Source organism: Apteryx mantelli, chromosome 1 (assembly GCF_036417845.1).
Source record: "Apteryx mantelli isolate bAptMan1 chromosome 1, bAptMan1.hap1, whole genome shotgun sequence".
Taxonomy (NCBI): Eukaryota; Metazoa; Chordata; class Aves; order Apterygiformes; family Apterygidae; genus Apteryx; species Apteryx mantelli.
Window position 1 is genome coordinate 122,684,289 of NC_089978.1, and position 25,964 is coordinate 122,710,252.

A 25,964-nucleotide genomic window follows, 5' to 3' on the forward strand; every position below is an offset into this window, starting at 1 on the left:
GCATTAGGAAGAGCATTGCCAGCAGTTTGAGAGAGGTAATCCTCCCCCTCTACTCAGCCCTGGTGAGGCCACATCTGGAGTACTGTGTCCAGTTCTGAGCTCCACAATACAAGAGAGACATGGAGCTACTAGAGCAAATCCAGGGGAGGGCTACAAAGATGATGAAGAGACTGGAGCATCTCTCATATAAGGAAAGACTGAGAGAGCTGGGCCTGTTCAGCCTGGAGAAAAGATGACTTGGGGGGGGGAATCTTACTAATGTGTATAAGTATCTGAAGGGAGGATGCAAAGAGGATGGGGCCAGACTCTTTTCAGTGGTGCCCAGCAATACAACAGAAGGCAACAGGCACAAACTGAAACACAAGAAGTTCCATCTGAACATGAGGAAAAACTTCTTCACTGTGAGGGTGACAGAGCACTGGAACAGGTTGCCCAGAGAGGTTGTGGAGTCTCCTTCTCTGGAGATATTCAAAAGCCACCTGGACGTGATCCTGTGCAAGGTGCTCTGGGTGACCCTGCTTGAGCAGGGGGGCTGGACTAGATGATCTCTAGAGGTCCCTTGCAACCTCAACTGTTCTGCAATTCTGTAACACCACTGGCAGAAGAGCCAGCCTGTATGATACATGCTTCATCTAACAAGAAGTGACCTGATTAAACTCCATTTCAAATAAGCAGTGGGAAACCATCTCATTTCCTTCCTTTGCCAACTTCCTACAGAATCACAGAATCACAGAATCGCTGAGGTTGGAAGGGACCTCTGGAGATCATCTAGTCCAACCCCCCTGCTCAAGCAGGGTCACCTACAGCACATTGCACAGGATTGCATCCAGGTGGGTTTTAAATATCTCCAGAGAAGGAGACTCCACAACCTCTCTGGGCAACCTGGTCCAGTGCTCTGTCACCCTCACAGTGAAAAAGTTTTTCCTCATGTTCAGATGGAAGCATCTGTGTTTCAGTTTGTGCCTGTCGTCTCATGTCCTGTCGCTTGGCACCACTGAAAAGAGTCTGGTCCCATCCTCTCGACACCCTCCCTTCAGATACTTGTACACGTTGATAAGATCTCCTCTCAGCCTTCTCTTCTCCAGGCTAAACAGGCCCAGCTCTCTCAGCCTTTCCTCATAAGAGAGATGTTCCAGTCCCCTAATCATCTTTGTAGCCCTTCGCTGGACTTGCTCCAGTAGTGCCACATCCCTCTTGTACTGGGGAGCCCAGAACTGGACGCAGTACTCCAGATGAGGCCTCAGCAGGGCTGAGTAGAGGGGGAGAATCACCTCCCTCGACCTGCTGGCAACACCCTTCCTGATACACCCCAGCATACCATTGGCCTTCTTGGCCACAAGGGCACATTGCTGCCTCATGCTTATCTTGGTGTCCACCAGCACTCCCAGGTCCTTCTCCGCAGAGCTGCTTTCCAGCAGGTCAACCCCCAACCTGTACTGGTGCATGGGGTTATTCCTCCCCAGGTGCAGGACCCTGCACTTGCCTTTGTTGAACTTCATGAGGTTCCTCTCCGCCCACCTCTCCAGCCTGTCCAGGTCTCTCTGAATGGCAGCACAGCCCTCTGGGGTATCGGCCACTCTTCCCAGTTTGGTATCGTCGGCAAACACTCAGCTACATTGTTTTCCAGAAGTAATTTACCAAACAGCAATTAGTAAGGAAATCTAACTCCTCGGTTTTCTTAAGGAAATGCAGATGAGCGATGCCAGGGCTGAAATCCTGCTCCGCGTTGCCCCATTCTGCCCATCTTGGCGGTCGCCCATCTCTCTTGCTGGCAGGACATGTTGCAGGGCTCCCAATGAACCACAGTGCTGAGCGCCCATCATTTCCATTGTCTTCAAGCCATCCCTGAGTACTGCAGGACAAAAGGGTCCCAAGTCCACAGAAAAGATTTTGATTCTTTAGGTACAGGGAAGCTGCAAATTTTCTTCCGTACTTCAGCACAAGGACTACAGCAACTTGGGGGGCTCTCTGGAAAACTTGTAGCCCACATTGCAGTTTATGTTTTCCTACTAAGGTGGGGTAGATAGTCTTTCTGAGACCTTGCAAAGTCAGATTTCTTGAAGACAACACATCAAAGTTGCTGACTGCCAGAAGACATGCTAGCCACCTATGCCCTAGTGCTGGTGAGCTTTCCAGCATGCTGGAAAAACTTATAAAGTGAATTTCTTTTGGCTCACAAAATGATCAACACATCTTTAGGAGGCCGACCCTACAGAAACATAGCTGCAGAAGGCTGTAGAGGTTTACAGCTGGATGTCATGAGATTAGGACCATGGAAATAGAAACTTCCTAATCAGAATGAAAAATGGCATGAAGTCCCTGAGAGGAGAGAGCATGTGATACCCATATGCAAAAAGTGAATATTGCTAAATACATGTGGCCTCAGAAATACACAGTTTGGGTTCTTTTAACTTAGAAGCTCTTTAAGCCCCTTTTGGGTGTTAAATACTGGTCATTGACACACAAGTTCTTGCCCAGTGCTGATTCTGTTGCTAGCTTCAACTCATCTTAAGAAAAAAAAAAAAAAATGCAGGCAAATACCCTACATCCTCCTAGCTTCTAAAATTATTCTGCACTTCCTCCCCTGACAGCTTGTTGCATTGCAGAGTGAGAAGCACAACTGCCACCACACTCCAGTGGCGACAGCTGCTGCAGTGAGCAGGGAACCAGCTGGGCGCCAGGCGGCCAAGGAGCCAAGCGGGCAGGCACGTGAGGCAACAGACTGTCAAGAGGGCACCTGTAGACATCCAGAAAGTCTATATTTCAGCCTAGGAAAATGAAAATAGCTTGTGCAGAAGCAGAAGGAAGGTTTGTGGATCAGTGAAGAAGGAGGATAGGATACAAGAGGAAAAACCCCGGGGTGCATTTGTCCCTTTTTAGAGGCAGCTGGAGCGATGGAGCTGACTTCAATGTGGCAAAGCAATGCGAAAGTGGCTGAGGCAAGAAAGTCATCTTGGTTTGCTGTCACAAGTGATACTTTTTTGCAAACTCCTCCTTTCCCGCCCAATAACCCTAGACCTGCCTGCTGGGGTTTTGACGACCATCTCTTCCCGTCAGCACAGCCGTGCACAGAAACTGTTATCTCTAGCAGAGCCCTCACCTTCCTGCCCCACATGTCAGCCTAATTCCAGACTTAGAGTAACAGCAGCCTTGAGTCTGCCGGGAAGAAAAGCACACAAAGAGAGGACACAGCTGTGGGAACTAAACAATTTGCCGTCAATTGTTTCAGCAGAGAAGCCAACATCTTGACAGTCTCTGAGGAGCAGGCTGTCAGCCAAAAAGCAACTCCTTACACAGAGCCTCTGGGTCACCCTGCCAGCCCACAGTCCCCACGTTAGCTTTGTTTCTCCGTGCTCATTTTGCCCTGCTAAGACAAGGTCGAGTCCCCACCCAGGCCTTGCCATTTCAGTGCCGCCAGGCACCGCGTCCCTCCTGGCATGCTGGGCAAGGGAGGGGTCAACGGGACCTTCACTTCTGGCCAGCATCCAGCGGGACACTCCTCACAAACCATCAGCAGCAGGAGAATTTTTGTCTCCTCCAAAAACTTGTAAGTGGGAGCTTATGTCACAGTCTCAAATTCTCTGGAAATCACGGTCAATTCTACTTTACCTACCAGCAGAGCTCAGACAAGCAAGAAATTGCTGCCTTTCCCTAATACTGCAGAACATAGGACATAACCCTACCGCTCCAAGTCCTTTACGCAGATGGGAGTGTTGCCATATCCTTTTAACCAGAAGCAAGTTCTCACCATCACATCTTTTAAGAAGGAAAGTATAGGCTGATGCCCTGACAAATAAGCAAAAAAATCACTGTGGTTTCACAGTTTGCCACAAAAGGTCATATGTCTTTAAGAATACAGCAGGCTGCTACTGCCTTTTCCAAGGGATTTAATCACACACACACAGCTCAAGCACGATGCTTCTCTCATCTTGGGTAAAAACAGGCTTGGGTTAACTCTATTTGATTTACAAAGGCCCACACGTGGTGTGGGTGCCACTTACAAGTGAAAGGAATCATACAGCCTTACTTTTAAAGTTGCTTTATTTGGCATCTTTTCAGCAAAGGCAAATACACAAGACAAGACAATCAATACATCAGTAGAACATGCAACTTTAAATAAGGAATAATTAAACAGCAAACACGAGACATGTCAGATTGCTAAAAATATATAAAATTGTAATTTGATAGACTGGTCATTTTCAAATCTGAAGTAAATTGCATCTGCTTTGGTCAAATATACTTTCTAAATTCATTCTAAAACTTACTTTGCTCAAAAAACTTTTGAGAAAAAAAAAAACTAAAAAACCCCAAACAAGCCAAAACAAAAAACCCTGGAGTCCCACTTTCTGTACAGAAAGGAATTTAAATCAAAACTATAAAAAAGCACAACTTGGAATGAAGGATTTTTGGTCCTCCAAACCAACTATTTTTAGCAGACAAAAAAAGGAACAGTGGTGTTTTGGCTTGATCAATTTTTTTAAATTTAAAAAATAAAATATATAAATATATCGCATAGCACCTGCAAAATAGCCAGGTTGCTGATACAATAGTAACAGTAAACATCACCCCTCTCATACCCTCAATAATACATGGGGACATACACACACACAATTTTTTGGTCAGACTCTAAAGAGCTGCCATTCTAGAAGAAAATATTCTGACTGTACGCTTTCTGAGCAAAAAAAATTAGCTCTGAAACAGTTAGTCATAAGTCTCCTATCTGCTAAATCTTCCCCATTGATGCTTAGACAGACATTATGTGTATTTGATTAATATATGACATAAAAAGCACTATCCAAAATGTTACATGCTTAATACAACAGAATATTACAGATACACAAAAAAAAGGGCTAATCAAATCCAACAGGCAAGAGGATATCAGTGGCCAACCCAATAGGATGACTAATATTAAGCTGGAACAGAAGGTGGAGACACATCTTAGACATTAGGACTCATCAGTAGAAAAAAATTCCCAGAGGATTCCCCACCGTCCTCCCACCTGTCAGTAAAACAGGCCATGCAGTTGGTATGCCCAGAGGTAGGCTTGTTTTTAGCAACATCTACACTGGCAAATATGCATCGAGCCCTCACCAAGCCCCAGGAGGCGCAGGGCAAACAGAGGCTCTGACCTCTTGCAAATTAAGATGAGCCACAATGCAACGCCCAGGAGCCACCCGCTCTCCCCAGCAGTGTGGCGCGGCATAGCTGGTGGGACAGGCAGGACCGTCATGCCTGGAAAGGGTCAGGCCAGCAGGCACGTGCAGGCATTTAGGAGCAAACAGGAATAAAAAACAGAGAAGAGCTGGGAAACTCCCTGGGGCAGGAGCAGGGTTATGTCCCAGCTTGTAGCAGTAGCACAGGGCCTTTATTGGCTACCAAAAACATAGCACTTCAGCAAATTCAATCTCTGTCAGACTTCCCGTTGATATCATGAAGTTCACAGTAGTGACACACGATAGGTAGCTCTGGGTGCAGCATTTCACACAACAAAGTCAAATTAGGGAATAATTGCTTTTGACCAGCAGAGCAGTTTGTCTGCATTCAAAGGCAAATGACACGAAAGGATGGAGACTGGGGAGACCGCTCTGGACAGCACACACAACAACCACGGGAACTATGCAGAAACTTAGCCCCTGCATTTTGGCAGCTACGCAAGGAGCGGGCTAGGGTATTAACAGAAAAATAGAGAGAGAGAACCACTGTTAAAGAGAAAGGAAATGCAAGAAGGGGATGCCAGTACTTCCACGTCCACTGGGTTGTGCTTTCTGCTTCTCCTCACTTAAATATTTAAGAGCAGACAGGATTAGAAGAAAAGCCAAAAAAAAAAAAATTATTTAAAACACTTCTTCTCTAACTGTGGCTACTACTGCTTCTAATCTGTCACCTGCCTGGAGCACTACTGCTCTTTCCCAGGGCTGCTGGCAAATCTGGTGCCATCAGAGTCCTGTAGCAGCAGGTCCCTCTAGGGAGAGCTAAGCAACACAGCCTGCCACCCTGAAAAATGTCAGATCAGCTGGCTGGAAGAGCAGAGAAGCAGGTGACATGAAGAGGGTGTTGAACGCAGAGTTGCAGTGAGTGAAATTGCAGGTAGATGCTATAGAAGAAAAAAAAAAAAAAAAAAAACAAACGCCGTCTTTACTGTGAGAGCTATTAAGTGCTGGAAGGGCACCCCCAGAGAGCCTGAAGAGCCTCCAAACCTGGAGGTTTTCAAAATTCAACTGGAAGAAGGCAAATACGTTTTGCAGACTGGCAACACTAAAAATAGTCTGGCAGCGGAGGAGTTGACTAAATGTTCCCCCGGTCCTACTTTCTATGATTAAGTGTCTGGACCAGAAAACAAACATTGTGCTAATCTTTCAGCAATAAGCACAGCATCTAGATAGTGTAGTGCTCTGGTCCTGATGTAATTCCCTTTGATTGCTGTTACTCTCCAGCCATGCAAGTCACTGCTTTTAAGGCCGACTTCAGGCTGCTAGGCTGTAGTGATCTGGTAGATGAATGGGAATCCTCTAGAATCCTAGAAACCAAAGAAAAACAGGAAAAAAAGGATGAATCATGGTCATTGTGTTGCCTCCTCTGGTCTTGCTGAGCAGCACGGGTGCAGTGAGTGGCGATATGCCAAGGGGAAAGCAGGGAGGAACCACCACAAAACCACCCTTGGGGGAACAACCGTAGGACTTCCCTGCTACACATGGAGTCATTCATTCCCCTAAAACACCAAAAAACAGGCTTTGACCTGCGTTTCCCCCTTGCTTCTTCTGTTTGCTAGAGACGACACCTATCTGATTCTCCCCCGTTTCTCTTAAAGCAAGAGAAAGCCCTCTAGGAGTGTATTTCTGAGAAAGTCTGAAAACAACAGTTCTGAAAGTGTCATGCGCACGGTACTTTGAAATGGCATTTTCTCTTTGGTGACAAACCACCCAGCTAGGAAACATGCCATGCAACAGTGTTTGCTACTACTGGAGGGCAGGGCTTCACTTTACAAACTATTGCACCTCAGGAGCAAGTTGGCAATCATACCCTTGGCCATAGTTGCCAAAAGATGTTACCGTCTGGTAACTTCACCTCTACCAATGCAGAGAGAAGTACATTGTCAAAAAAGGAATTAAAAAAAAAAAAGATAAAATTTTATATTATACAAAATACCAATTGAAACATAAATTCAAGTTTCTGATTGCAAGAGAAAAACCTACAGTTATTATGGTACAACTGTGAAAAAAAATTCCTTCTCTTTTTTTTAAAAGGAAACTAACAAAAACATAAAAGCAGAAGACATAATTGCATTAGAAGGTTTAAATCAACGCTTCGTCCTTGGTGATCTAAAACACCAAGATTGCAAAATCAGTTCCAGCTTAAAGTAGGCTATAAAAGGCAACTTTGTCAAATCCCCAAAGATTACCTTCCCAGCCCAGAATTACGCTGTAGCTTTATTTATAGTACCTAGAGACAATGGCCTGAAGAGACGCAGTTAAAGAAAAGACTCCCAGCCTTTGCCTGGCCACATGTCTGGCTCTCTCCGGGGATGAGTGGTGGCTCGCTTTCACTCGCGCGGGCAGCCGTTTTTTTGGGGTTTCAGTTTCCATTGCTTTAAACCAGCTCTCCTCAGTAAATTGCAGGAGATACATGTACATCTAAACGAAGTTTGCACATCCTACCATGAAACTCACAGTGGAAAATTAAAACATCCATTTTAAAAGCCAATCCTGCTTTCAGAGGACTGGCAGGGCAGCAGGCAGGGCACGGCATGGCCAGCAGGCCCTTGCTGATCCCATCCAGCTGTGCTACCTACACAGCACAGGAATTTGCCTCCTGCTTCAAAAAGAGCATGGTTTGAGATTCATTCACTTGCATCCCCTGAAAATTTAATAAGGTACCTTGAAAGCAACCAGACAATTGCAACGGCCCTTTCTGACTGTACAAAATTGGCAGCTGAATACAAAGCCTCACTGCATATTTAAACAGCGGAGCAAAAATAAGAAGACATTTCCAAACAAAAGACACGGAGTAGAGCATGAAATTTTCAGGATTAACATTAATCTATCTGTGTATAAGAGGAATGACTTACTGAAAAAAGGAAATAAAACATTCACCCTTTCCTACAATTACAAAAAGAACAGGTAAAATTATTACATTGTTCTGTGTTTTCATTAAACAAAGACTACCAATTCCTCTTCAAATAATATTTCAGGCTTTGAAAAAAGTTGATCTGAAGACTAGATTATGTGAGTTTTGAAAAAATGATTAGGTACCTGATACTAAATAAAACAGTGTTTTAGCTATGGCAACCACACACTGCAGAATTCAGAACATGACACGGAGACTGGGAATATGCAAAAACCTAAATGGATTTATAAACCATGAAAAACAAACTGACTTTCCTGTTTTTGAAAATACACAAATAAGGATATTTGTTGAGTATACCAATAGCCTAATGTTCCAAAATTTAGTCCTGATGCTTGAGTCCTCTCCAGTCTATGACCCCTGAAAGGATCTTTTTTTCACAGGGCATTTAAAAAAAGGTCCTTCTTAGTTAACATGACTAAGAATTAGAGGAAGTCAGGGGTAGCAGGGGAAAATTCTACTAACATACAATATAACAGTATTCTTGAAAACATTACAGTGGAAAAAAGCTTTAACGTTTAATGTACTGAATTTATGTCCGGCCTACTGTTGACACTCATTTCAATGACAAGTAATTTATCCAAAAGGCACCCACATTAAGACAATGTAGTATCCTACTTAAAAAATGACAGCTAACAAATAAATCAGCAGAGACATGAAAGCAAAACTCCTGGCCTCCTTACACTTGGCCTAGAAGTATAACAGAGAGGTGCCTGTGCCCTTATCGAATAACACTGCATACTGCCAAAGTATTTTTTTCCTTTTCAAACAAATTCAGAATTGAGCACGTATGTAATTCTTACCAAGGAATTAAATGGGGAATAGAAACAACAAAACAACAGTTCATATATAATAGGAATGCTATTTTTTCTCCATTTCAGCTGCCAGCCATTTTCTGGCTGCACACAAAGCACTATTATTTAAATGAAAAGAAGAAAGAGGGCCTAGAAAATTATTTCATGGTGAAATCAGAGCACAGACATGATGCATGGGACAGACATTGTGCTAATCACACATAGCAAAAATCCCCCTTATTTGGGGGGGAAAAAAAAAAAAGAGGGACTTTGTTTCTAGTAATACCTGGTTAATCATCTCTCCCTTAGATAGGCAGGCCAAACTCTGGAAGGTTTCCTGCATCAGTACCTCCATCCCATCTGGGGCAGATGGGCTTTATTTCCTCCTCCCAGGCAAAAACGGCACTGCTGAGCACACAGTCCCCAAACACACAGGGCCACGTCCCTCCCAGGGCAGCGGAAAACCAAAAAGCTCCCCACACCCTCCCTGAAAAGCCTCCCTGCCCCGAGCAGGGCCACCCGCAGCGCTGGGGCTGTGACCCCGGCTGCCCACCTGGTCGGGACCGGGAGCCCCGGTGGCACCAATTAGCTGCTCGTTAACCAGCCCGGCTGGGAGCAGGGGGCACGTTTGCGTTTGCTGCTTTTTCTGCAGGTGAAGGCCGAAGGCCCTCGTGGAGGAATGGGAGCTGTCTGCAGCTGGTGTGCTCTTGCGCTGTGAAAGATCTGCGTCTGCGGGCAACCTGACATCAAAATTACTCCTCTGCTGAAAACTTTGCACAGCCTTTTCTTTTTAAAGTCTGTGTAGGGCTTTTTGGCTAGGTTGGTTGTTTCCTTTGGGTTTTTTCCTTTTTTTTTTTTTTTTTGGTGGGATGGTAAGAAGGGGAAAGGAATGAGGCTGCTTGTTGTCAGCAAAACAACTTTCAGCATATTTTTGTTATTTCAAATCCTATTTCAAAACAGGACAAATATAACCTCCCACTCATGCTAAAGCCCCATTTGAGAGGAAACCACGGTGCTTCAAAAAGGGGACTGCCCAGCTGGGACAACCCTGCCCGAGCCCCGTTCCTCTGTGAGCAGAGAGCGTGTCATCCAGGCAGCTCACAAAAGGGAGTTTTGTACTGAGTTCATCACCTGTAAGGCTGATATGTGGCTGTCACTCTTGGCAAAAATTATCTTGAAAAGTCTCTTAACACTGCCTTGTGACTCTGCTCTTCATAACGATTAGGTCTCTTGCTATTAAGAAAAACAAGAGCTGCATGTCGAGGTAAATCCACTGAAGAAACAAGCAAAGTCATACAGATAAAATAAGAACTGAGATAATTTTTCATCCAAAGCTTATAAACAATCTTGTCTCAGCCTTCCCCAAACTGAATAAGCACTAGAGAATTGTGCTAAAATGCTCTTCCAGAAATAGCTCTCATCTGTAGTGTAAACAAAAACAAAGCAATGGAAAACTTGTGCAAGTGCTTGCTCTTGTAAGGCTTTCTGGACAACTGGAATCTGCCCTATTTTTCAAACCTTGCACATGGCAAAACATACAGAAGCCACCCAAGAAAGGTCAGCTGTTCTTATTTATGCACCCATGCTAAAAAAATCATATTGGCATACATATCCATTCGGAAATAAACCTTTCTCACAGACCACTACAAGCCTCTGGAAAACACACTGACCCTAAAGCTTTTTAACTGCCTGGGGTGAAATACAAGTTTCTTGCAGGCCTTGAAGAAACAGCTGATGCTGTGGAGAGTGTTCAGATTGAGATATGTGTGTAACAGAGGAGACACAGGAATTTATTTAGACTAACAGTCTCTAGGTCCAGATACCTGGCTTGTCAACCAGACTGCTTTACATTGGTGCGGCCTACAATTAAGCTTTATTAGTTGAACCACTTAGGAAAAGGTGTAACTTTTCACCAAAAAAGAGTAGCACTGAAAAACCCTCTGGCACAGAGGAAGTTACACCTGTGGACAGGTAATTGCTAGCAGCCTGCTCATCGCGCTTACTCAAGCAACAGGCACAGCTAGGTGTGCCTCTATACGTGGCAGGGAATGAAGATTCAAGCTTTTTGATGCTTTTGTGTCAGCTCTTGCCACAAAGATTGCTCAGTTTGTTTCCAAATAAATGGTGTTCTGCCAGCTTGACAGGCTTTGTGAAGATGCTTCACTCGAGATGGCTTTGGAGAAAAGCAAACTATGTGTATGCTCTGTCATCTGGGACCTAAGGCAAATGCCTGAGGCATGGGACAATGATTTTGAGCTCCAGCTCCTCATCTGATTCCCAAGTGTCTGTCATGGGGAGGGTGAAGCAAAAACAGACAAAACAAACCAAAAAAACCCACCCTACTCTGAGCAGCAGAAGCAGTACAGCAGAAGCTGTGACAGAGAAGGGTCCCCAGACACTCAGATAAAAAGCCACCGTTTCAAGCTAAAAAAACAGGCATCCTGACAAAACTGGAAGGGCTTTGCTTTCAATCTAGTGCAGAATGAAAAGAAGCATTGAAATCCCAGAAAGCAACCTCAGAAAGTAATTGCCATCCCCCAGTCATTGCTGTTAGCTCTCTTTTGTGTTGTCTAAGACCTGTGTCCAGAAATATGTACACAGGCGCTGTTCCTCACTCCAACAGAATATATAAGGATACTGTAGAGTAAGCCCAGGAAAAGGCTTCCCACCAAATGTTATGCTCTTTCGGTTTACTCTGCTGTAAACAACGCTTTAAAGACCATAAGTTTCAATTTCAAAGATGATCAGGCGAAAACCAAATCACCACAAAATGAGACCTGGGTCTAATGTGCATTGTTTAGAGGCGAGACCAGGGTATTTCCTCGTTAAAATGTGCTAGCTCTAGAGTGGTAATACATTCTAAACACAGTGTTAAAAGTTACTGTAGCTCCACAGCTATCCTTGGCATACTAAGGATTTGCTGGGAAGGTTACAGTGGAATCATATGCAAGATGAAGAGTAACTTTTAGCAATGGATAAAAAAGAATAACCAGAAGATCAGATAGTGGCAGAGTAATCAAACTGCACCAGTGTTAGAGAGTTTTACAACAGGCTAACTAATGAGGCTTTCAGGAAAACAGATGTACATTAGGAAGATGGACTACACATGTTTAGCTATGTTGTCCACCTTATAAAGGAAGAGGACCAGCTGGTCAAGATTACTTTGGATAAAGTAATGTTGCCTTTATGCAAAAGGAATCTGAGTCAGTGCATGGCATTTTCAACAGTAAACACTGAAGAGCAACTGAAAAGATATAGAAAAAGACCGACACAAACTAGACTACATTAAAAAGACAGAGGCAAAAAGACTTCAAAGGCTCCTGTAGAGGCCACACCCTGGCATCACAGCTACTCAAAACCCACTATAAGTAGGAAGGAACACTGACAGATGAAGTCCCTAAAAATCTGCTTTTACCAATAAGCTCTAAAGCAACCAACTTGCATCCACTGCTAAACACTGCTTACCTGGCTTACCCTCTCTGCCCCAGTGAACACTTATTTATACAAATTTTTGACACTGCGATGCACCAGGACACACATGCGGCTGGGGAGCTGGATGCTCTCCAAGCAGCAGGGTGTGAGGGCCCATGTCCCTGCTGACCCGGGGTCCACTCTAACCTCTGAGCTATTAGGTAAGAAAGAAGGGGCACAGCCCTTTGAGTGTAAACACATCATGTTTTACTATTTCTTATGCCTTCCTTAGAAGTGTGCTCAAAGGATTTCTTTTCAAAAAGGAACATTTCACATGGAACAAAATGAAGCTTTTTGGTTTTGATTCTGGGAATAGAAAACCAAAATGCCCAAAATATTGGGTAATTTTCATCTTTCTTGGATCTAGGTTTGGCAACTGAAACCAAACGTGCACACTCACTTATTTCTAAGATTTGAGTGATCTTATCTGGCTGAACTGGCTCTTAGACCCTCCAAAGATCAGGCCAGGGGATCCAGCCCTATTAACCTGAAGTCTCTAACCAGCACCCAGACATTATCCCTACCCACACATCCCCTGGCATGCACCAGACTGCCAACCCAATGCCTGGACTTTATAAAGTGCTGTGACCTGTGTCCCAGCAGCCCATCCTCTCAGCCGTTTCTGGGAGCAGCAGTACATCATTTCTTAAAATCACAGCAAACGTGACCATCGCCCATTGCCAGCTACATTCTTCAAAGCGTAAACCTCCAGGCCCACCACAAGGACTTGAGAGACAATTTTGTAATAACATCTCTATCAACACCTCCTTACTTAACGGGTAGGAAAAGAGGGAACAGACTGTATGGAAAACAAATATCCTGAATGTGTTGCTCCTCACTTTAACTCAGCCCCCTCTCAAGAATTTTGAAGGGAATCCGTTTGTATTCATAGATGGTTTCTCTCACTTCAGCAGACTCTGGCTACATCTGTACTGCTGAAACCAAAGCCAAAGACTATTTTTGGCCCCGGAGCCAAGGAGGTCAGAATGATTTCGTTCCCACTGCTCAGCACTTGACCGTAGGTCTCTTCCGGTCCCCCATGGTAACCTTGTTTACCTAAGACTTATGTACGTTTTTGTGTGTGTGGGAAGGGTGTTCTGTTCAAAGTATCCAAAATAACGTTCAGGCTCTGTTGCTGTGCATCACAGTGGTGTCTTCGCAGCAAGAAACTGTCTTGCATGACATGGCACAAGGATGCATGAGACGGCTCCAGGGTCCAAAGCCTGCTAAGCAGTGGACAGTATAGGGTGAGGAAACCTGCTGTAAAGCTAACCACACTGCCCACTGGGAATGGTCCTGTTACCTGCCATTGCTGGAACCATGTGCATGCATTGCCTGGGGAACAGCTAATTACCAAGGGCCAAAATCATGCCAGCGGGTTAATTAACATCCTCGGCCTCATCTAAATCTAAGCAGCCTGGTCTGGCCTAGCAGCACTTCAGAGTGTGACCTTGCTCCTGCTTTAGTCAGCAGTGCAGTCCCAGCATTCGAGCGTGGTGTTCCTCATCTGGCGCATGAGAAAATAGCTTCTCACCTGTGCAGGACCCTGCCTGCACTTTTTAGCTCTCTCTTTGCCTGGTCACTCCCTGATCCACTCCAGCAGGTGATCACAGACCTCTGCCAGGTCACCTCTCCCTCAAGATCTCTCCTTCACCATCTGCTTAGTACAAGTTGGTGTGTAAGGATACGTCTTTCTTACAAGCATCTGACCTTTTTTTTTTTTTAGACAGGAAGCTTTTTATCTCTGTCTTTTAACTTCCGTGTTGGTCTGAAATTCCAAATGTTAAAAGTAGTTTGTTTTTAAGCAGTGATTTAAAGAACTGTACCATTTTTTTCCTCTTCTGAATTGCTTACAGGATTGATGCAAAGCTGCTCAATGCTTTTTACAATTAAAAAGTTTTATTTGGGTGCTAAAAAGCATTTGCTTCTCTTTTTTCTCAGTGAAGCATTTTGTACCTCTAGCAATGGCAGATCTATTAGATGACTCCCTCTTAACAGTAAATACTATGCGTCTAGGCTCACACAGTCTGACATTCCTGGAAATACCTCTTTACATGAAGTCACATTATCAGTATGAAACAGCTATCTAAACATTCAGGAGTTAATGTGTGCTGGCTTCAGAAACTACTTCTAAACACAGTAATAAAATTTAAAGCCAGACAAACCATTTTGATCTACTCATACAAGAGTGAGATTAACAAAGACTATCACATTTCTGTGATTTCTGAAGCTGAAGACTCTATCTATCTCCTCCACACATGGGCGGCTTCTTCAATGTCTTGCCTTTTTCACTCATTCCTACTTCTTACCTGGTTTCCCTTCTCTACTTTTTTCCCTTTCTACACAGTTCTTAGTAATTAAGACCAGATATCTGATTATTTATCAGGTTTATCAGCTCATCACACATACAAGGACAATTGCATTGACCTCAATTTCTCCTTAATTCAGCATTAGGAATTAGACTCATGCACCAAATTGGAAGCAACTCGGACTCAGTAACTTCTCCATCATATTATATGGTTTTGTCTTAAAACACTTAAGGGTGCCATGACCAGAAGAGACCCCTTCTCTCGAGGGCACATCACACTTCCTGCGCAGCTTCTTTCCAATGTACCAGTTCTCCTGCCAAAAACTCTCTGAGCAGACTTAGACTGAATATGTTTGTGTCCCTCTGTGAAAGCAAAAATGTCTACTGAATTACTTACGTCTCCTAAGACTTCCACCTGAAAGCAAAATACAGGCAGTGTGTCTTGCTCTGCTTGTAACGTCCCCTCCTAATCTGCAGTCATGTATTGCCCCTTGGCAGTAGTAGTAGGAAAATAGCTCCTAAAATTACATGGTACTGAGGCAACCTCTAATAATTTTAGTCACATTATTATGAAGTTTCCTTGTCCAATATGATGGTGTCATAGCCCTTAATGATATCTCAGTGAAGTGTCATTTTTCTGTGGAGGTGACACCTTGCAAGACCTTTTGCTCTGTGCAAACTGTCGGTTTCCATGCAACAGATGACTCACCGCTTTGACCCCTCTTGCATATCCTCTTCCTCCACCACACTGCCATCACAATCAGAACGAAGACGACAAGTAAAATCCCCAAAGTAATCATCAGTCCAAGGAATGAGAATGACTCTTCTGTGAAGAACAAGAAACAAAGATGATTTATATAGGAAAAAAGAGCAAAAAGAGCCAAGAGAATGCCTGATTAATGGCAATGGTTCCTAATTGAGATTTTGTGAAAGTTATTACTAAGCTACATGAAAGCAGCAATTGCTCAAAAGAGAGAGTGTGTGTGTGTATCTTCAAAGCCAAACATACTTGCCTACTGCTTTCCAGAAAATGCGTTGTCAAAAAAAAATGCGCTCGAGTTCATCCACAACAAAGAAAACTGTCAGTTCTCATCCCTGATATGGCAGTTGGCACACATACATAAGCAGAATTTTTTTACAAGTCTTAACGCTTCCCGAAGGATTTCTTTGTTCCTCCAGAATCCAAGTTCTTGTTTGCAAAATAACAGATACTTCTTTTACTGTTAAACATTTCTATCACTGTTACAAAGACTAAATTAACTTTCAAAAAAGAAAGTACGCCCATGGTTTTGATGCCTGCAAGTAGCTCTAACCAACACTCCAGTGCAAATGGTTCCCTCGGGTCAGGCATTAGCCACTTCATTTGACTGTCATTAATCAAAGTAATAATATGAAGGCTCAGTTCAAAGCTCACTGATGTTAAAACTTACTGAACTAAAATTTATTTGGATCAAGCTGAAACTATCATGTCCTTTAGCATAGCTAGGTTCAGCTTTTCATTTGAATTTCTCTTTCTCTGAAAGGCTAGACTGCTAAAACAATGGGCTCTTAACTGATTTTTCATTTTCCTAGCAATGAATAACAGCAATCTCAGTTTCCTGCTTTCAGATACACGTTTCCTTTTCAAACAAAACAAATCAAAACAAAAGAACACTGCATTTGAGATAAGATAAAAAGATTTATTATGATTTTTCAGCTAACATCACTGAGAATTCGTAACTAATTTGCTTTGAATTTTTTGATAGAAAATTTAAAAAGTCAGATTTTTTTTCTTTACTATTTCTCCTATAACAATCACTTTTCACTTAGCACTTATTAAGGGATTTAGTTCACAATCTCTAACTGCTTTTCCCGTCTTCCTAATTTCCACAAAGCAGAAAAATGGTCTTTAAGGCTCTGGACTTGGAGACATCTGAATTTTAAATCAGGTTATATCATAACATTCCTGAGTGAACTCAGGCTGCTACTTAAGCTCATAATGTTTCTCTTTCTTATCTGTAGAACTGGGCTAATATCGTTCCAGCAGAGTAGAATGTTGGAAGAAATAAATTGGCACTGCAAGGTGTTTAGATGCGACATTGATGTATTTAAGATTTTCTCATAAAACTAGTATAAGTATCTACAAATGATCACCTTCCTGTCTGCCCGAAAAGCTATTCTTCCCTTATGATCACTGCAATGTGCGCCTGTCTTAGCAAAAATGTCAGGGAAATTAAAACATGCTGCGCAGAAGGTTAACTGAATGAGGTATCAAAACATGTAATAAGTTTAACTGGGACATTTGATTAATTATCGTTCAAAGATAATCTGTTACTAATTTCCAGGCTTCCACTTCGGCAAACTTCCACCCACAGAGTTTTCACTTGATATAAATATTTTTCACTTGATATATGTCTTTGGACTGTCAAAGAAATGAGAAAGGCATATCTGAAAACTGAGTTTCAACTTGCTACAGAATGCGTGGTGCTTCTAAAATCCATAGTTCCCTAGTTTGGCTTTTTTCCTTTGTGGAAAACACCACAATATATTGCTATCTCAAGGAGGAACGCAGAGTAGGGCTTACTTCCTTCTTACCTGGCACGCACACATCTCAATCCCTCTCTTTCACAGCAGATCCAAACATGCTAGTGCAAAAGACGGAGGCTAAGAGAATGCTAACAAGTAAGTTGTATCATTCACCCACCCTTTCTCATTTTCAAGGGCAATTCCATTTCTTCATTCTTGTTGCTTACTTTGCAGGTCAACTCTTGCTTCCTGAGGCTCCGCGTGTCATAGATCTCCACTTTACTGGTGATAGACACCATCCCATTGCTGTGCCTGACCTCCTCCTGTGTTGGAGTAGAATTGAACAAGCCGTTCCAGCTGATGGTAGGCTCTGGGAGGCCAACAGCATTACAGATGGCTGTCAAATGCCCTTCGGAAATGTTATAATAGACAGATGCATTGAGACCTTCCAAGACACAAACGAAACAATCCATTACCACAGAGAGCACCTGGTCAGAAGCAGTGATAGCAATTTAACCAGTGTCAACCTGAGTAGAGCTCACTGAATTCTCACACACGCCCGTAGTACATGAACACAAGAAAAGTACATTGGCCCAGATCCTCCCCACGACTCAGTGTTCCTCATCTTATACTGAAATGATATACTGAAAAAGTTTCATATAATCTGAAATCTCAGATTTTAAAATAATTTGTCAAGTAAAACCATTTTTTGGTCCATGCTGTTCTCCCGTTTGCTAATCCTCCATCAGTGATAGGGTTTGGCATGGCAGCTCACAGCACTGGAGTCGTACCTGGCACCCACAGAACACACAATGAACATGCTGGTCTGCACACGTTCCAGCTGCTCAGGGGCTGCACAAAGATCCCACTTTTAGCTACTTTTTAGTTAGTACTTGCAATATAATGAACAACGAAAGCTCAGGAGCCAAAACTGCAACGGGCTTGAATACAACCCTACAGAGTCCTGCTCACAGTAATAACGCCCTATTTCTATGCCACATCCCATGCAGCAAGCTCCTACCACTGGAGTTTCTGAGTCCACTGAAGGAAACGCTGTGGCTGAGAAAACATCTCGCTTTCCATTAGAGACATACTCCTCTAGAGAACCTCACCAAAGACACTCAGGCAGGTACGGCCCGAGAAGGAGCCGAGGGGGAAAACGTTGAAGAGGCATATGTAACATCCCGTATCGTCCATTCTAGCATCCCAGAAAGTGATGTTTGTCTCATTGAGAACCAGACTTGTGAAATTCATTCGGTCCTGAAAGGGTTCGTGAATCCTTAGTCCTTTTATGTTGCTGTACGTAGCTATATTCTCACGTGATTTTTCGGAGTCCTTTTGCCACGTCACTTGCAGAATATCCTTGGGTTCTGTCAGGACACAGCTCAGAGTCACGTTGTCACCCATCTTCACCTCTCTGTGGCCAGTCTGCGTAACCACTGCAGCAACAGAAACAGTGAATGAAACGAGCTAGTATCACACTCATATTTAAAAGTCTGTAGTTGACTCTAAGGCCTGGATTACCAATAGACATAGCAATTTATCAATGACATATTGCTTCTGTGGTTTTCCCACACCTAAAAGTCCTGCTCTTGTATCCTCCCAGAAGTCAATGGAGCGATCTTGATTTACACTAGCCAAGGACCTGCCGTTTTCCACTAGACTCTTTAACAGGAAAAGACAAAGCCCATTTCTGTACCAGTCCCTGCAGACTCACTTCAGTTTTATTAAATCCATGCATGGCTTCCCATTTTCAGCAGACATGCGGGTGATTTTTGTTCTCAAAAAGCTGGAGGAAGATTGAATGAACAAGGGAGGCACATACAAAGCTATTCTCAGAGAACTGCATGGAAAAATGGGCTAAAGAGAATTTTTGGACAATACAGCTTCAGAGTTTGCAATGTGTTTGAAAGGGAGGGAAACAGAAAGAGAGACTGGGTCCTGAGGAGAAGATCCAGCATGGGAAGGTGTGAACTCTCCCGTAGGGCTCAACACACTTGACTGAACAGATGTGTCAAGTGTTGCTGTAAAACACCTGCCCCTAGGCGTTGTGTGCCCCCCACCTCCAAATGCTGCTTCAGCAGGTCCTGCATCGCATCTGCCAGCACCATGCATATGTCTCAGCTATCTAAGGTACCTCAAATAGGACCAGCGACCTGTATTCCCCCTATTTTTTCCTGGCCCATACTCTCACTGGTGAAGCTTCAGGAATCAGAGATCAGACCTCCAACCACTTGCAGACAGACAAGAGGAAATTCAACTTACCACTTGGTTTTCCAAGCACAACACAAAACAGACTCAGAAGCAGAGCTTGGAAAGTCATTTTGGAAGGCAGCATCCCCTTCACCTGAAGAGAGATGAGAAGAGATGCACGACTTAATAACAGATCATCTTCCAGCGACACCACCTCTGCAGAATATGAGTGTTACAGTTGCTTTGTCACATAAGAAAAATGTATTTATGAGTGGCAGACGGAAAAATTCACAGGTCCTACTACACAACACAGAAATTGCTGAAATGAAGGAGCAAAATATTGTGTGACGGAAGTTAGAAAGGCATTCATTTTCTGAATTGTCCCTCAAGGACTCACATTTAGAGCCAGAATTGCAAACAGCAGTTTACTCTTTCACAGAGCACTTCCACATGGATATTGAATTACTGAATGGATTAATTCATGCATGTAAAGCAATGGGTTTAATTTAAACTTCTTTTTTTTTTTGAAACCCTGACACTTGTAGCTTAGGGACCCACATGAGCAGATAAATTTTATAGACTCTCATTGCGATAGTAGAAAGGTCTGTACAAACATTAATGGCAGGAGATGAACAGAAATAGTTACTCACTGTTTCTTCCAGCACAAACACTAGGTGACACCTAATTTAACAGCTAAGTGGACCGTTTCAGATGAACCAAAGGAAGTTCTTGTTAATGAAATAAACAGTTTAGTGGTGGGACCCATTAACACAGAGTTTTTGTGATCACTGCAAGAGTTCAAGCTGTGCACAGGTTCAGAAAGGAACTGGATCGTTGAGCCAGCAGAGTTGTTCAGATATCCCTTGGGAGTAGTTTTCTCCCCACATCCCCCGCCCTTATTTTATTTATCAGCAAATTGTCCATTAATAGCAAAAACTGACAGTTGTAACAACTTACCGAGAGGAGAGCTGCACAGGGTGCCCTGTGGCTTCCACAAAAAGCCAGATGTATTGCTTGTAATTTATGAAGCAGCAGGTGCCCCAGGACTAGCTAGAGCAGCAGGAGAGAGGTAGAGTTAGCACACGAGGCAGAAGGGATAAAACGGAAGTATCTTCTCTGAGGGCTTCAGGACTCTCTGTCCGCCCAAAACAGAATGAACTGGGGAACCTCTGGGGCATACTGCACCTACTACATACAAATATATTTATGAGGAGGGGAAGGGGCAAAAGAGAGGTTGTGTTTCTGCTTTCTTTAGTGAATAACTCTTGACTTGCTCCCCATTCCCTCAATCAGTTAACACTGCCATAATACAACTGACTTGTTGACCTGCCTGGAACTGAAGCTTATATCATACAAGCGAAAAAAAATATTTGACAAAAAGTATTTTTGTAACACATATCACATACCCCTGAACTTCTTGCCAATATCAGCAAGGCTAGCCGATGCTTCGTGGGAATGTCTCCTATCAAGAACACAGACAAAACCCAACTCTCATAATTTTTTCACAACATGCAACAAACAGAAAACTGAATGAATTGTAAGCATTTTCTGTGTTATCATACTGCTCTAGAAAGCAAGAGCTGTTGAATAAATGAATGAGAGGGAGAAAGGAAATTGCATTTAAGAAACAAATTCCCAGCAAACTTGTGCACATAACACATACACACGCTTCAAGTAGCCTGCCCTTATATTTTAAACTCTCTGGGCCAAAACATCTCCTTATACAATTCCACAATTACGAAGCATGAATACAGACTAAGTTCTTATACATGAAATCAAGAAATAAGAATCCATCAGCAACAAGCCAAAAGAGTAATGAACTTGCAGATGATACAGCATAGTCGGATACTTGAGCATGGTGCTCTCTAAGATATTCAGACAGATATTCCTAAAAACATGCAAAAATCAACGGCCAGCATAAAAGACCAGAGAGAAGTTTCAAGTTGCCATGTATTTATATACCACAGGAAGATGTGCTACACCTTCAGCAAAGCACAATTTTCAATAATAATCTACTATCTCGCTGCTTTAGCATCTGGGAAATTCCTTCACACACCATTGCTCTGACACAGTGTAGCTACAAGATGTCCTACAATAAGGAACCAGCATATCTCGCAAGCTATAGTGGTCACAAAAAAGTCCCTCTAAGTCAGAGACCCATTCTAGTGCACTAGGAGGGAAAAGGAAAAAAAAAAGGGGGGGGGGCATAAGACCAGGGCAAGTAAAGAGTGATCCTTTCCATGCTGTGCTATCTCAAATTGCATCTCAGAGGTTTCCTGAGCTACAGACTGTATCCCCGCTGCTGTATTTAATTGCCCTCAATGAATGACCTTTTATGATTCTTTTCCAATCAACTTTTAAAAACCTTTCATACTTTTGGCGAAGTATACTTTTTCAAGCAAAACGCGCAGGTCTAACGGGGGCCGGAGCCCATGCACCACTGCATTACGATATCCAGAAACATGCGGAGCACAGAAACGGCTCAAGCCCCTGCAACCCCCTCCCTGTTTCTGGCCCTTTGCCCCCACCTCCCCCTGCCCCCGCTCCGGTTTTCAGTGCACTTTACCGTCCGGACAAACCGCAGCTTGCGCCCGGCGGCGAGCTCCAGCGTGGCCGCTCCGGGTGCCAGCCGCGGGATCTCGGACGCTAATCTCCGCGCACGGACGCCGGTAGCTGAACACATTTAAAAGAAAAAGAAAAAGAAAAAGAAAAAAAAAGAAAAAAAAAAAAAAGCGCACCCAAAAATAGCAAAACCCGAGAAAAAGCCGAGCGCTTACTCACGGCGATGCCCCGGGGGCGCAGACGGCCGGGCAGCCACCCCGGGGCTGCGCTGCGCCTCCCGCCGCGGCGCCCCCGGGCAGCACCGGGGCCGGGCCGGGCCGGGCCGCCTCCCCGGGGCCGCCCCGCCAGGACCGGAGCCTCCGCCCCCGGGGCAGCGCCCCGCCTCGTCCATAACGACCTGTAGCAGCACCGGCCCCGGTGCCGGCTGGCGGCTCCTGAGCACCCCACGGCGCCGCCACCGCCGGTCCAGGCCCCCTCTCACCGCTTCGGCTGCCAGGATGCTGCTGGGCAGCCTCCAGTGCCGTGTCCTTGCCCGCTCGCTGCCGCAGGCCGTCGGGTCCTGGTTTGCCCGTCGGAGATCCGGACAGGCACCAGCCGCCTTCTTCTTCTGCACGTGCCTGGAAGGGGCTTGGAGGAGCATTAGCTCCATAGTCTTCCCAGGGACGGAGGCCAGACCGGGCTGTAGCTGCCCGGATCCTCCTTCTCCTCCTCAAAGACGTGCGTGACATTTGCCCTTTCGCTCCCATGGTGGGTTAGGGTTGACAGCGGTCGCAGAGCTGGGCTTCAGCCTTGCACACCAACAAAATCAGCGTAGGAGAGCCTATCGTGGGTTCGTGCTCTGCTCTTTTTTAATCATCCAGCAGTAAAACTATAAAAGCACTTTAGCATCTGCCAGGGCTCATTTGCTTCTGGAATCTGCTGAAAATGATTTCCTTCCCCTAAGTGCTGAGCTGCCAGGAATAAAACAGACTGCTTTCCTCCTTCAGCCTTTATATTTTTATCAGGATCTCCAAGTACTCCCTCCGTTTTTCCTTCAAGGATTATTAATATCAGCAAAATTAACTGATTGTTCTTGGAACTACTTCAGATAAGAACACAGTAAACACTGAAAGACCATGAGATTTTAACAGTTCCAGGACTCTAAACACAGAATTAATTCCAATTGTTCCCTGGGATGGATGATCACACTGCTTTTGAAAACAGGATTGCAGCATAAAACAGAACTGCCTTCTATTTTTAAAGAAATTTTGGATTGTATTCCAACATGCAACAAAGCAAAGTGTTTTTATGTTCAAAGCATATTCTTCCCCAATTTCACTTCAATGGTACTAACAAAAATTCATTCCTGGTGGGATCATTACAGATTTTCATACTGTCGTAAAACAATAATCCAGTGGCAGCAAGAGGATGGAATAATATAATAAACTACATAAATAGTTAAGAGCTGTGACATTCACAGGTACTGGGTTGTGAATACTTAGTATTCCAGAAAATGTTTTTCTTTTTTTTAGAGCAGATCAATTTCTTGATCTTATTTATTGCAAAGTCTCGCTGGAAGTTATGTAACAAATTTACTAAGGTTATCATCAACCTGGAAAATGTTTTGGTTTTTTTTTTTCCCTTAATTAGCACAAATTGGAATATTAACTGCTAGTAACAGGTCAATAGCCTGGCCATCATCACAATAAAGTTTTGAGCACTAGGACTAGGGTGATTCTTTTCTGGATCCTCAACCCAGATAAACAAAATACACCTTCTTTCTGACATGAGGCTGCAGGAAATTTGTGTAAAAACTCAGTGAAAAATATTAGGAAAAGGGAAGGTGATTTTATTATACAGAAATCTCTAGGCAAGTTGATTTTACACACAGTCCCATATTCACAAGCACAAAGCTGTAGCAGCGTGGAGGGCAGGGGATGCTCCTTGTCGAGTCCTCACTACATCTTCTGGGTTCCTCTGTGTTGGCAATGACAAACTGATTTTTGGCCATATCTTTTATATCCTTGGGAGTGGTCTTTTGCTATTATCTTCCTGTTGGGCTAAGAGGAAAAGGGAAAGGGGTGGGTGATACGCTGCAATCTCCCTGCCACCTTCCAGTGACACACCACCTCCTATAGGATCGGCCATTGACAGGTTGTTTCTGTTGCAATTTTATCAGAGCTCTGCTCTGGGCTTGGCAGAAAACCCGTTTCTCAAATTGATCAACTAACAAGAGTGTTCTTTGTTATCAGTACACAGCACTGTGTCTGCTATTTGCTGTTTCTCCTGGTGCTTTCACATACACAGACACACATTTGTGTTCATACTTCATTCACAGCAATTTAAAAATTTCTGTTACAAGGCTCTAGAAAGCCTCCTGTTTTAAAATATCAATGCTCGTGGGGGAAAAAAAAATGTTGGACATGAGACAATTTCAAGCCCCTGCCAAAATTATTTGACAAAGATGCCTTTATAGTGGTCAAGAGAGCATATATAAAACCCCGAACCCTTCCATATTTAAGATACAGATATTCAGGGGCTTTTGAAGCATTGCCATTAAACTATTCCAAGGAATGGGGTGGTGCTTGCTATGCCTGTGTCCACCTTTCTGAAGCCATCCTGGGCTCTTCCATACATTAAACATGGATCTTTTCCATTGTTCTCAGTATCTCAGTGTACAGGACAGTGCTGTTAGACCTAATGAATAATGTCAAAAAAAGAGAACCACCCCCTGTAGGATCAGATCTAACCTGTTTGGTTGTTGGGGGCCATTGCACTGGCTCTTCCAGCCAGATAGCTGTTCTCGGAGACATCTGCACCACCACCGTGCTCGATTTAATGCAGTCCTTCCCTCTGCCAACACACAAAATAAAATTCAAGCTCTGCAACTGCCTTTTATTCAACATTTCCTTCCATCTCCTAGGACCAGCGAGTAGGTCTAGATTCACTTAAATCTCCTTCTGCCAGTCTTCTCCTTTTGGAGAAACAATGTGTTCCCTCCAAAGCAGGCCAGGTCACCAGCAACCAACCTCCTGCTTGCTGTTTGAGACTGACTTACCTATACCCTTCAAACACATTTTTCTTTTCACGAGAAATCTTCTGTGCTTACCTGCTTTTCACAACAGTTGAAACTCCAGAGAACTGTGGACTACACAGCTTAAAATAAATTTATCTAGAAGTGCTCTGTGCAACGACAGGGACAGAAACAGGGAAAGCCCAGGGACATCTTCCTTCCCTTATGTCATGAAAATAAAGGGGAGATTCATGGGATTTGGATGGTCTTTTGCATTAGCTTACCCAGTAACTCATGTCTTCTGAGGTGGAGAAGTTCTGTATTCATCAAAATTCTACTACTCCCTCAATGGGCTGGGGAAACTCAGAGAAGAAAGAAGAAAATGACAAAAGGGTCTGGAAAGGAAGAGGGCTTCTTCCTTGGAAGAGAGGGAGGAAACTAGAACTGAGCAAGGAAAGGATAGGTCTGAAGTAATGGGTGAAGACTACAGGTAAACTTGGGGCAGACAGAAGCAGTTGGAAAGTTCTCTAAGCAAACCAGCAGTTTCAGAAAATAAAAGTCTTTTTATATTCATCACAGAAGAACAAAACACAAAAGTCTTTTTCTGCCCTATTCTGAGCTCATGTTTCATCTATTTCTTTTTTTCACAAGCTCCTGGCTCAGTTCGGCCACCTCTGCCAAATTTTGCCAAGGTCTTTGTAATTCACCTTCTCTGGAGCTGGGAGGTGCAACACTGACTCTCTGATGTAAGAAAGCCTTTGAAGTTTTGTGAGAAAGAAAGCAAGTAGAAACCTCAAATCCTAAAATCTGGAGAGTTCTTTGTTCCAGCTTCTTTTATTTTTTCACCTGTAATGCTACTTGTGCTGGTTAAATAGGAAAATCCCTTATATAACGAATGAGTTCTTTTCTTTATTCTTTCCTTTGTCTTCTGGGTGAGCATGCTTTGCTGTTAACATGTTTCCTGGTTCTTCCTTTGATTGCTGGACTGATGACCTCTTTTAAGCAGAACCATCTGAGA

The 25,964-nt window shown here is 43.7% G+C and overlaps 1 protein-coding gene across 13 annotated transcripts in view; it reads right to left on the reverse strand.

The window, feature by feature from the left end:
* CD200 (CD200 molecule) overlaps positions 1 to 22,594 on the reverse strand; it is a 67,387-nt gene extending 44,793 nt beyond the window's left edge. For 6 of the 13 annotated variants that reach the window (XM_067300520.1, XM_067300495.1, XM_067300505.1 and 3 more), the window contains exons 1-6: positions 22,436 to 22,594; positions 20,350 to 20,442; positions 19,465 to 19,546; positions 18,312 to 18,638; positions 17,378 to 17,644; positions 15,404 to 15,520 (exon numbers count right to left, since the gene is read on the reverse strand). In XM_067300520.1, the coding sequence (XP_067156621.1) occupies positions 15,404 to 15,520; positions 17,378 to 17,644; positions 18,312 to 18,638; positions 19,465 to 19,546; positions 20,350 to 20,442; positions 22,436 to 22,594 (1,045 nt within the window). Of the gene's footprint in view, positions 1 to 4,023; positions 6,518 to 9,895; positions 10,189 to 15,403; positions 15,521 to 17,377; positions 17,645 to 18,311; positions 18,639 to 19,464; positions 19,547 to 20,349; positions 20,443 to 20,798; positions 20,855 to 21,958; positions 22,119 to 22,173; positions 22,231 to 22,435 lie in introns of those variants that run through there. The other 7 variants (XM_067300528.1, XM_067300562.1, XM_067300545.1 and 4 more) reach the window with 7 other exon arrangements.
* Between the last annotated feature and the right edge of the window lie 3,370 nt (positions 22,595 to 25,964).